This window comes from Urocampus carinirostris, chromosome 3 (assembly GCF_059441175.1).
Source record: "Urocampus carinirostris isolate Australia breed hairy pipefish chromosome 3, RoL_Ucar_1.0, whole genome shotgun sequence".
NCBI classification, from domain to species: Eukaryota; Metazoa; Chordata; class Actinopteri; order Syngnathiformes; family Syngnathidae; genus Urocampus; species Urocampus carinirostris.
In genome coordinates this window covers 8,233,837-8,246,122 of record NC_142351.1, presented here as the reverse complement: position 1 = coordinate 8,246,122, position 12,286 = coordinate 8,233,837, and the positions used below count along the sequence as shown (strand labels likewise).

At 45.7% G+C, this 12,286-nt stretch overlaps 1 protein-coding gene across 1 annotated transcript in view; it reads right to left on the bottom strand.

Moving 5' to 3' along the window:
* Nucleotides 1-528: 528 nt before the first annotated feature.
* Nucleotides 529-12,286, bottom strand: part of LOC148368570 (alpha-tectorin-like) — a 29,228-nt gene continuing 17,470 nt past the window's right edge. Inside the window, exons 11-17 of the mRNA XM_088329709.1 lie at nt 9,207-9,409; nt 8,983-9,114; nt 8,734-8,921; nt 7,191-7,348; nt 932-1,177; nt 694-847; nt 529-612 (exon numbers count right to left, since the gene is read on the bottom strand). Coding sequence (XP_088185835.1) covers nt 529-612; nt 694-847; nt 932-1,177; nt 7,191-7,348; nt 8,734-8,921; nt 8,983-9,114; nt 9,207-9,409 — 1,165 coding nt within the window. The remainder of the gene's footprint in view (nt 613-693; nt 848-931; nt 1,178-7,190; nt 7,349-8,733; nt 8,922-8,982; nt 9,115-9,206; nt 9,410-12,286) is intronic.

The following is a 12,286-nucleotide window of genomic DNA, read 5'->3' as shown; positions in this document are numbered from 1 at the left end:
CACAAGAGTGGAATGTCTGAGACAAAGAGAACATACCATCCCTCCTGGGACAGTACCAACACTTTTAAACAAAGACAGGAAAACTAGGAGATGCCAAAAAGGGCCATACATCGGATTATAAATACACACCTTTGAGTAAATACGTTTAAGCCAAGTCATTTTTATTTGTATAGCCCTTAATCCCAAAGAGTCTCAAAGGGCTTCACAGGTTATTACACAGACTATTTTTTCCAGACTATTATTACACCATCACCTGATCTGGAACCAACAAGAAGAACTGAGACGTTTGACTCACCAAGCTTTTTATCATTGCACCGATTATTATGAGCATCATTGTGTCCGTCCAATTTCTAACGGAATGTAGTTACTTTTTTCTTCTAATCCCTTATCTCCAGAACCGGAAGCAGGTATTCCACAACATTAAAAGTTCCTCCACTTGGGGCCAACAAGTCAATTTGGCTCACCTGAGGACACAAAACTTAGTGTGAGCACCCAACGTGAGACGGTGATATTCTACCGAGATCCTACCTAAATGGTCCATTCCATGGAGATGAGGCTCCCGGAACTTTCCGTCAAGGCTCTGCGTCTTCTTCTCGAAGACCCGCTGCAGTCCTGCTCAAATCAGAGACATGAAGACCTCGCACGTCGTTTCTGGGAAGGGGGGCAGAAGGTCTGAGAAGTTTTTGGACTCACCGGGGTGCAATCCGGCATCACGCACAGGTTGACGTTGCAGTGCATGTAGAAGCTAGTGCTGTCTATAAACTGGAACATCCGGAAGGAGAAGTAGTTGGATGTGCCCACTCCGTTGCCCACCATCTCCACAGTGCCGTCTTGGAGATTAGGGCAGCTATTTTTCGAAGCAGAAAAAAAACGTATTAGAAAAGTCTAAGGCCGACCGGGATGTAACGCGGAGGCGGCTGCAGGCGATCACCCGTCGACGACGAGGTCGTATCTCAAAGTGTCGTTGGGCGCCGGTACTTGCGTCACCCAGCAGGAATCGGTCACGATCTGGACCGTGTTGCTGTCCAGTTCATCGGCGCTGAGCTGGATCCAGATCTGCTGATTGAGCGTCAGGAAAGTGTCGGCCGCCAGGAGTTGCGTACGATCGGCGTCGGTGTACGCTTGCATGGCCAGGGTGTAGTTCTCCATCTCCGTAATCACTTGGCGCACCACGCCGCTGGGAAAGAATCAGAGGGTTAGATCTTTCTGATTCCCAGAGCCAAGAAGAAATCTGTAGGCTCGAGAGCATTCTCTATTCGGGCTTCTTCTGGTACTGTGGAATGCTCTGCCTTCTAAACTACGATGGGAAACCTCAGTGAATCTAGACTGAAGACACACTTATGTTTTATATCTTATGATTTATGTCACAGGTGTCAAACAGGCGGCCCGCGGGCCAGATCAGGCCCGCTAAGGGATTGAATCCGGCCCGCGAGACAACACTCAGAGAAGCGCAAGAGAAAAATAAACTGCAGGTTGAAATATGGCAACTTGATGTTGTCGAAGCCAGGTGCCTCGAACAAAGACACTGTACTTGTATTTATTTTTCTCTCTCTCTTTCTCTTTCTCTTTCTCTTTCTCTTTCTCTCTGTCTTTCTCTCTCTTTCTCTCTTTCTTTCTCTCTTTCTTTCTCTCTCTGGGTCTCTCTCTCTGGGTCTCTCTCTCTCTGGGTCTCTGCATCCTTTTACCTTGTTTTGCTCTTTTTTCATTTTCTCTCTCTCTTTTGCTTTTCCCTTCTCTCCTCCTCCCCTGCTCTTTTTCTCTCTTCTTTTCTCTTACTATTTCTCTTTTTAAGTCTTTTGTTTCTCATGTTCTCTCTCTCTCTCTCTCTCTCTCTGGGTCTCTCTCTGGGTCTCTCTCTCTCTCTCTCTCTCTCTCTCTCTCTCTCTCTGGGTCTCTCTCTGCGTCCTTTTACCTTGTTTTGCTCTTTTTTCATTTTCTCTCTCTCTTGCTTTTCCCTTCTCTCCTCCTCCCCTGCTCTTTTTCTCTCTTCTTTTCTCTTACTATTTCTCTTTTTAAGTCTTTTGTTTCTCATGTTCTCTCTCACTCTCTCACTCTCTCTCTCTCTCTCTCTTCCACCCCTTTTCTCCCACTCTCTGTTTTTGTCTCTTTCACTCTCTGTGTCTCTCTTTTTCTCTTCCTTTGTTGCTCTTTGTTTCTTTCTCTCTGTGTCTTTTTAACTTATTTTGCTCCTTTTTTCCCTTTCTCTCTTTTCTCTTTCTCTCTTCCTACCCGTTGCGCTTTCTCTTCTCTTTTCTCTCCCTCTGTCTTTCTGTTTCTCTTTGGATTGCCTTCTTCTTCCTCCTTTCTTTTCCCCTTCTCTCATGACATTTTATGTCTTTTGTTTCTCACGCTCTCTCCCTCTCTTTTTCTTTCTTTGTCCCGCCCTCTCTCCTTTTCCCTCCCTCTTTCTCTTATTTCTTTATCACTCTTTTTCTTTCTCTTTAATCTACTAGTCCGGCCCCCTGACAGAATGTTTCTTCTATCGTGTGGCCCCCGAGTTAAAACGAGTTTGACGCCCCTGATTTATGTTGACCTCATACTGTTCTATTGTCCTTGAAGCGGAAGGACGAACCTACAAATTTCAGTTTTTTATTTGTTCTCATCAACCAGGGTGTGTTGTAATGGTGGTCTGTGCAGCCCTTTAAGACTTTTTGTGATTAAGGGCGATGCAAATAAATGTTGTGTAGGAAAACAGTCAAATGCTATTAAAAAATCTCACGGGGGCCGGACTAGTAAATTGAAGAGAAAGAGAGAGGGAGAAAAAGAGAGAGAAGGGGGGGGAGGGAAAGAGAGAGTGATAAACAGATAGGGAGAACAAGGGAGGCAGAGGAACAGTGAGAGAAAAAGAGAGAGCAGAATAGAGATGTGAATGGAGAAGGGGGAAATCAATATAGAGAGAAAAAGAAAGTGAAAAAATAGAAAGATAATAAGAATAAGAGAAGTGAAACGACAGAAAGAGAAAGAGTCAGCAGGAGAAAAAGAGACAAAGTGAGGTGAGAGAGATAGAGAGAGAAAAAGAGAGAGAGAGATTGAGAGGTCGAAAAAGGGAAGGAACAAAGGTGAGAAAGAAAGAAAAATAGAAAAAAAAGAGAATTAAAGTGTAAATTAGAGGGAAAAAATAGAAAGAGAGCAAGAGTGAGAGAGGAATGGAGAAAATAGAAAAGGAGAGAGAAAGAGGGACTGAACAGGAGAAAGAAAAAGAGGGAGGAATAAATAAAAAAGAAGTGAGTCAGAGAGAAATGGAGAAATGCTACCACAATTGTTTTGCAAGTGTTAACTGGCTTTGGTGACATCCGGTGGAAATATTTGAAACTACAGCTCATTTTCCTCTTGCGCTTCTCTCACTGTTGTCTTCCGGGCTGGATTTAAACCATTGGTGGGCCTGACCTGGCCCGCGGGCCGCCTGTTTGACACCTGTGTTTTAGAATGTCTTCAATTCACTCGAGGCTAACACAACAACCTTCCTTTTTAGTCATCATCCTTCCGATCTCCTCTTTCTTCCACTCAGTCGCTTTACTTCCACATCCTCTCACATTTAGTGAACCTATAACTATGGTTTCGAGAGCTTTCGGTCTCCCGTCCTCCTTTCTTTGCTTTGCTGTTCCTTAGGGAGTAGAGATAGAGAGGAGAGGATCCCCAATCCCCTCGCTCCCTCCACTTTAGTCGCTTCTCCACAGTGGGAGAATTCTCACACCTCTCAGTGGGAGAACGCCCCTCACCACAGGACTATTGGTCACCCCACTTGAGGGATAAGACCAGGGTAGATAGATAGAATGTCCTTGTGGTGAAACAATTAAACCAGAGCACCTAAATGTTCATAGATTTCCAGATTTTCATGGGGACGGGGTGACGGGCAGTGTTCCCTCTAAGCTGCGCGCGTGCGCAATTGCGCACTGCTCGCACAGCGCACAAGAAAATCGAGCCAGCGCACAAAAATCAGGGCTCAAAATTACTAATTAAGAAGCGACTTAAGTCAAAGTTACAGTGCATGAAGGTCAAAATGCACGGGTTCCCCTGACGTTGTGTCCCAAATGCGTTATTTTGAAGTCGAGTCAGAGTAGAACGAAGTTGAGTAAAGTTAGTAGAGTTTGTCGGGGAACCGGCTTCTTCGGCTCGGCTCACGGAAAGGAACCGGCCCTTTTGGGTCCTAAACGGCTCTTCAGGTTGTTTTTGCTTCTTTCATCCCAACATGACCAAATATGATGTCAAATGATGCACAACATGACTTAAAGGAAGGGGGGAATAGAACAAAAAAGAAAAAAATACCTAAATGAAAAAGTAGTGAAAAGCTGAGAAAAAAAGAAACACAAGTAAGAGAAAAAAGAAGGAAAGATTTAGAAAAAAAGCCAGAAAAAAAGAAAAAGAAATGTAGGAAAAAAGTAAATAGAGAACAAAAAGAAAAAAGTAACAGCTCGGAAAAAATAAAAACACAATGGGATTTTTTCAAAAGGAATTTAAAAAAAAGTAGAAAAAAAAAACACAGAAAAAAGAAGAAAAAGTTTGTGTTGCATTCCAATAATATCCAATGATATCAAGTGAATCTTGTTGCCAACATTGTACTTTCACTGAAAATGTGATTAAATACACTTGTGTACCGTGCAACCGACTCAATAAGCCCCCGAAAATGTGAATATTATGCGACAAAATATATCAGGAAATAAAAAGAAATGGATATCTTGTGAAAGAATTGTAAAAACAAACGACGTTTTGAGGGAATCGTACATGAGTCAATTCATTCAAAAGAGAAAAATCATTTTGCATTGCCGGAAACTCCGCAAAATGTCACTTGATGTCAAGGTTTGGACATGTTTGATAATGAATTATCTTGCCCCACTTGGGATTATGGTTGCTCACTGTTGTTTCAAGCGTTGCTCACCGACTTTGTGTGAACGCTCAGACCCGTAAGGAAAATTACAGGTAACATTGGTGACAGGGTGCAGTAACTAAATGTTATACGATACAACCAGAGCTTTCATATATTAGCCTTACGCCAATAAAAGCTGTCTCGCTTGGTCACCATATTTAGGCCTTTATGCATCTTTCTACCATCAGCCTTCAAGATACAATATTGAACTATAATGTGACTTATTTGTGGCCTAGATGGTAGGGCGCCCGCTCTGACACTGGGAGGTCGCTGGTTCAAGCCTCGGCCGAGTCATACCTAAGACTTACAACTCATTGCCTCCCTGCTTGGCGTTCGGCATTAGGGGTTGGAATTGGGGGGTTTGGTCACCTAATGACTCCCAACACATCAGTTGGGTTGAGCGAGGGGGCTGGGAATCCCCTCCTCTAAATCAATCTCCCAGAAAGATTTAGAAATATGAATGTGTTCTTGACTCTAGCCTCTTCCCACTAGGGGGTAGGGCGCCGAGACTGGGAGGTCGCTGGTTCAAGCCTCGGCCGAGTCATACCTGAGACTTAAAACTTTGGTACTCATTGCCTCCCTGCTTGGTGCTCGGCATTAAGGGTTGGAATTGGGGGGTTTGGTCACCTCATGACTCCCTACACAGCAGTTGGGTTGAGCGAGGGGGCTGGGAATCCCCTCCTCCCAGAAAGAGTCAGAAAAATGAATGTGTTCTTGACTCTAGCCTCTTCCCACTAGGGGGTAGGACGTAGGGCGCCCACTCTGAGACTGGGAGGTCGCTGGTTCAAGCCTCGGCCGAGTCATACCTAAGACTTACAACATTAGTACTCATTGCCTCCCTGCTTGGTGCTCGGCATTAAGGGTTGGAATTGGGGGGGTTTCGTTCGTTGTTGGGATTGTCCATCAATTCGATGATGACCATCTTCTTTTATTTGTGAGTCTGCTGATGTTTGAACAGTCCGATCTTGGATTGTGGTCGGAGACTCAGGTAAAAGAGGATACCTGCGCAATGATGGTTTTTAAAATGGCGTAAGGGGTGCGCTTTCCCCAACGCCACTTATCTTGATTGTAAAGAAGATAGTTCCAGTGGCAAGGGAGACCCTAGATGACCGGCATCTTTCTACAACTGCAGGCGGCTAACGGGATCCAGGTCTGTAGGAAACCGCCTCAAAGCGTGCCGCCACCAGCTTTTGGGATCACTCTTAGTCTGGACTCTACCCTTCGACCTGTTCGGCTTGGGTAACCCTACCAGGAGTACGAGACTCCCGCCGACATAGCTCTAGGGGTCATGGAGACGCGCAAAGTGGCCCACCACGATAAGGTGGTGATCCGTCGGGGAGTTTGGTCACCTAATGACTCCCTACACAGCAGTTGGGTTGAGCAAGGGGGCTGGGAATCCCCTCCTCCCAGAAAGAGTCAGAAAAAGGAATGTGTTCTTGACTCTAGCCTCTTCCCACTAGGGGGTAGGACGTAGGGTGCCCACTCCGAGACTGGGAGGTCGCTAGTTCAAGCCTCGGCTGAGTCATACCTAAGACTTACAACATTGGTACTCATTGCCTCCCTGCTTGGTGCTCGGCATTAAGGGTTGGAATTGGGGGGTTTGGTCACCTAATGACTCCGAACACAGCAGTTGGGTCATCGACTCAGTTTTTGACGGCGCACAAAGTCGGCTCGAACTGCAGATCAAGATACGATCGCAGTTTTTTTTTTTGCTGGATATGCGATCATCCAGACATCAAGCGCTCGGTGCTACGACCACTCGGGAGTGTTTATTAGCCACGGACTGCTATGTCAACAAGACCCAGCGGCCTACAAAGCAGCGAAGCAGAGTGGCAAGACAGCGGCGTGACCGCCGGACGAGGAAGCGAGGTTGTCGGGCCGGGCTAACCGCTAGGCTAAAGGCTAAACCCTGCAAAACGCCTCTCCCATCCATTTTCCTCTCCAACGTTCGCTCTCTGGACAATCAACTGGACCATTTAACAACTGGAAGTGGCATCGAACCGCGAGATGACGAACTGCTGCGCTAAAATTCTGACGAAGACATGGTTAATCTTATCCATCCCGGCTGACGTTCAAAGAACCTGTGCGGGTCAGATGTATCGACATTTCGTTCTGTATACACGTGTACATGAATGACAATAAAGTAAATCTGAATCTGAAAATGGCGGCGCCCTGTTAGGCTGCAGCTACATAGGCTCGCTACAGTTCAACTGCGGGTCAGATGTATCGACATTTCGTTCTGTGTGCATGGGCGCGAGAATGACACTAAAAGTAAATTCATTCATTCATTCATTTGATAACAAATACAACAGAACTGTCAAAGTACCTGCTTTGGACTAGGAAGGTCAAGGTTTTGGTTTCCGGCTGCCTGTACACGCAGGAGAAGTTCAACTCTACCATGCTGGTGCGTGTGATCAGGGAATTGTTTTGTGGTTGTTCGCCCATCGCAATGGTGTTCTTCAAAATCACAAAACTGTTGTTCACCTGTGGAGACCGAAAAGGTTAGTGTTTGTTGTTCTCTCATCTAGACACTCATAGTCTTTATGGATTATTGTTCATGTATTATGCTTTTGCTACAAAGGTAATCCCAACCTAGGGGGAAGCCTTTACAGGGGGGGGTCTTTTTGGTGTGATCTTCTTCTATCTTGGTCAGTCCAGATGATCTTGTGACGTGAGGAGACCACTTAAGTTTCTGTCTATGCAGTTATATATATACTTATAATTTTTTTTCCTCGGGTCATACACAGGATGATTATTGCCTGGAATTCATGTATCGTTGTAGAAAATAACCTTGCATTTGTAGAATAGATTTGCATACATTTAGAAAGAAATGTAGAAAGACTTGCTTACAGTTAGGAGTAATGTTGTTTACATCTGGCGAATTAGTATAAACGATCCTCCTTAAGGGAGGACAACGGATAACGGCAAAGGGCAAGGTGACATAAACTGGCATAAACTTAAAAACACTTCCAAATAAGGATGGAACCCTGGGCATGTACGCCTTCAGGCATGAAAAGGGACGGGGCCAAACCGGGTACACGTGCTATGTTGAAAACTATAAAGACACACGCATATCTTTGATTCGCTGAGTCTCTTGTTGACATTGTGTATCAATAAAAAGAACTCCCTCTTATGTCATTTTGATTCCTGCATTTCTTTGAACACGTACGAGACGATTCAACAAATTGGTCTTATCTTCAACAGTATCTATTCTCTTTCTCTTATCCAGCACAGGATCAGTTTCAGTTGGAAAGCCCAGACCTCCCTCACCCCAGCCACTTTGTCCATCTCATCCAATGGGATCCAGAGGCGTTCCCAGGCCAGCCTAGAGAAGAAGTCTTTACATTGGGTCCTGGATTGTCCTAGGGGTGCTTCTGCCAGTAGGACATCCACAGAAAACCTTCTGAGGGAGGTTTTCCAGAAGGCATCCTTACCAGATGCCGCAGCCACCTCACCTGGCTCCTCTCCATTATGATAAATACATATTTTGAAGTACGAATCCCTTGATTGGGCGCTGGAGCAAAGCCCAGAGGTGGGGGGCATGGTGGCCTGGTTTGGCTGGGCTCATCCCAAAAGGACTTTGTGTCTTTCCAAGGGGCCACTTGCGGTAGAGGTCAAATGGGATGGGTGTGGAGAGAGCAAGGCATCAGCTATGGGAAAGGACCTTGGAGAACCTACTCTCAGCTACAGAAGCCAGCGCTTGGGACAATGCTCTATGTAGCTGATTATAATTGTTTTTATCAATTATTAGAAGAATCTAGAGTCTCAAGTTTAAGGGTCATCTAAAAATGCCCTATAGCAGCTTCTCCTATGAACAGATCTCCTCCAGAGTCTTAACAGTATATGTCAAGCATATGTTGCCAACCTACCTGCGTTTCTGTCCCACACGTGTTGCTAGAGTCAAAATTGAAGACCACCATGTGGGTGTCTTCATCCCTCTCGCCGGTGCAGTTCTCGTTTTTCAAATGCAAGGTGCTGTAGTCTATTCCATCCTCCTCGAGCAGGCAGCCCACCAGGGAGATGGATCCTCTGCCCGAGTGGCAGCTGGGAGGGTCCCCTAAACCAACGGGCATGTTAGTCCGAGCCAAGAAACTCTAAGGCGCTCGAATTAGTCGTACCGTAAGTGCCTCTCAACTTGTAGTCCGAGGCAAATATAGCTCGGCAGAGGCAGGTTTCCTTTTTGACTGCCGAATCGCCGCAGAACTCGTTGTCACTGCAATTGTGGTTCTGACAGTATCCGGTATTATCAGCTGTGGATAAACACACATCGCCATTAGTGTCCTAGAGATTCCATTCAAGCCTTTTGAATCTGCGAGCCCCTGGAAGGGGGCATCAGTCTCACGGCAGTTGACGGAGGACCTCCAGTCGCCCAGGTCGATGTCGAACTGCTGCTTGCAGACTTGGGCGTAGGCCTCGAAGAACTGGCACCCGAGATTTTCCTTCATGGGGTAGTCGGTCAGTGTGCTGTTACACGATTGCACGTAGGGTTCCACGGGAACTTTATCGTGGCATGCGGCAAACGCTGGAGAATCCAGCTGGGAGCAGCTGCCAGAGAAATTGGGAAGGTCGCTTTGGTTTGGAAAAACCAGGTCAAGTACTGTAGACCACCAGGTTACGGCTTCCCTAGCTTACCACGTCAGATGTGTTTTCTCAGCCTGTCTTTAAGGTATTTTCCCCACTATACCGTATCAACAACAAATCTGTTATTGGTCATATATAATGCTGGTCTGCTATTGGTTCGCGTCACGGCTTTAAACCCATGTCTTTCTGTCACCTGTTGTCAGTCCGTCTGTGAACCTCAGTGTACTCTAGGCAAGCTTTTTCAACCCTGACGCCCACCTGTTTCCCGGCTTTGACCCGTTTTTTTTTCCCCTGACCCTGTCTACTCTCCTTCCTGGCTTTCGACTTGTTTCCGATCCCGACCACGTTTTTTGCTCTCCTACCCCTAGCTTACCACGTCAGATGTGTTTTCTCGGCCTGTCTTTAAGGTATTTTCCCCACTATACCGTATCAACAACAAATCTGTTATTGGTCGGGGTCATATATAATGCTGGTCTGCTATTGGTTCGCGTCACGGCTTTAAACCCACGTCTTTCTGTCACCTGTTGTCAGTCCGTCTGTGAACCTCAGTGTACTCTAGGCAAGCTTTTTCAACCCTGACACCCACCTGTTTCCCGGCTTTGACCCGTTTTTTTTTCCCCGACCACGTCTACTCTCCTTCCTGGCTTTCGACTTGTTTCCGATCCCGACCACATTTTTTGCTCTCCTACCCCTAGCTTACCACGTCATATGTGTTTTCTCGGCCTGTTTTTGAGGTATTTTCCCCACTATACCGTGTCAACAACAAATGACATCTCTAAGATGCCCTTCTGTTATTGGTCAGGGTCATATATAATGCTGGTCTGCTATTGGTTCGCGTCACGGCTTTAAACCCACGTCTTTCTGTCACCTGTTGTCAGTCCGTCTGTGAACCTCAGTGTACTCTAGGCAAGCTTTTTCAACCCTAAACCCCCACCTGTTTCCCGGCTATGACCCGTTTTTTTTCCCCGACCACGTCTACTCTCCTTCCTGGCTTTCGACTTGTTTCCGATCCCGACCACGTTTTTTGCTCTCCCACCCCTAGCTTACCACGTCATATGTGTTTTCTCGGCCTGTTTTTGAGGTATTTTCCCCACTATACCGTGTCAACAACAAATGACATCTCTAAGATGCCCTTCTGTTATTGGTCGGGGTCATATATAATGCTGGTCTGCTATTGGTTCGCGTCACGGCTTTAAACCCACGTCTTTCTGTCACCTATTGTCAGTCCGTCTGTGAACCTCAGTGTACTCTAGGCAAGCTTTTTCAACCCTGATGCCCACCTGTTTCCCGGCTTTAACCGTTTTTTTTTCCCCGACCACGTCTACTCTCCTTCCTGGCTTTCGACTTGTTTCCGATCCCGACCACGTTTTTTGCTCTCCTACCCCTAGCTTACCACGTCAGATGTGTTTTCTCGGCCTGTCTTTAAGGTATTTTCCCCACTATACCGTATCAACAACAAATCTGTTATTGGTCGGGGTCATATATAATGCTGGTCTGCTATTGGTTCGCGTCACGGCTTTACACCCACGTCTTTCTGTCACCTGTTGTCAGTCCGTCTGTGAACCTCAGTGTACTCTAGGCAAGCTTTTTCAACCCTGACGCCCACCTGTTTCCCGGCTTTGACCCGTTTTTTTTTCCCCTGACCCTGTCTACTCTCCTTCCTGGCTTTCGACTTGTTTCCGATCCCGACCACGTTTTTTGCTCTCCTACCCCTAGCTTACCACGTCAGATGTGTTTTCTCGGCCTGTCTTTAAGGTATTTTCCCCACTATACCATGTCAACAACAAATTATATCTCTAAGATGCCCTTCTGTTATTGGTCGGGGTCATATATAATGCTGGTCTGCTATTGGTTCGCGTCACGGCTTCATGAAGACCCTAGCACGCCTTTCCTTCTCATTGTTCGCTTCAAAATCTCGTGTGCTTTCTGGTGACTTTCTTTGCTTAAATATGAAAGTACAGGTTTGGAAGCTGCGCAATCAAGGGAGAAAGGAAGCTGACCGACAATTTGAAATAACTGTCTTTGTTGTGCATTGAGAGTCGGCTTGACATAAGGAGAACGCATTAGGATATAAAAAGGGAAATTCCCGGCTTGTTTATCCCGGGTGTAAATGTCAGCGGATGTTATTAATGATCACCTTGGGCTGCCAAAGAATGGCATTCTTCTTTGCCAAGTCTTCTTGGCGGGGAACATGCGGTCGAGCCGACCCCAACAGCAGTTCTTGGAAATTCGAAATAGAACAAAACATTCTGTCTGGCAGCGTGCATTTTGAGATAAACACGTGCGAGGGGGACGGGCGAAAGTAATACGAGATGCTGTATTAGGATATAAAAAGCCAATTGTCCCTGAAGACGAACGAGACTTCTGTTTTGTATGCTGATGAAGATAATTAAATGAGTTCTCTCTCTCACGCCAAGACTCCTTGCATCTTGTTGTTTACATATTTTGGGGCATTTTTGCTGTTTACTACTTCCGGCACCGTCGCGAAGGGCAGCCACTCCAGCAGCTCCCGTGTTATTTTTATGTGAAATTCCCTGCGGGGATGAATAAAGTATCTAACTATCTATCTCTATCTAGACATCAAAGTACACATCTATCTATCTACCTATCTATCTATGGTATCTATCCATCTACCTAGACATCTATTTATCTAGACATCTGCATTGGGTCATCGGGTCAGATGCAATCGACATTTCGTTCTGTGTACATTGTTACACAGAATGACAATACAAGGAAATTATTATTATTATTATTATTATTATCTAAGTACACATATATCTCTATCTATCTAGACATCTAAGTACACATCTATCTATCTATCTAGATATCTATCTATGTATA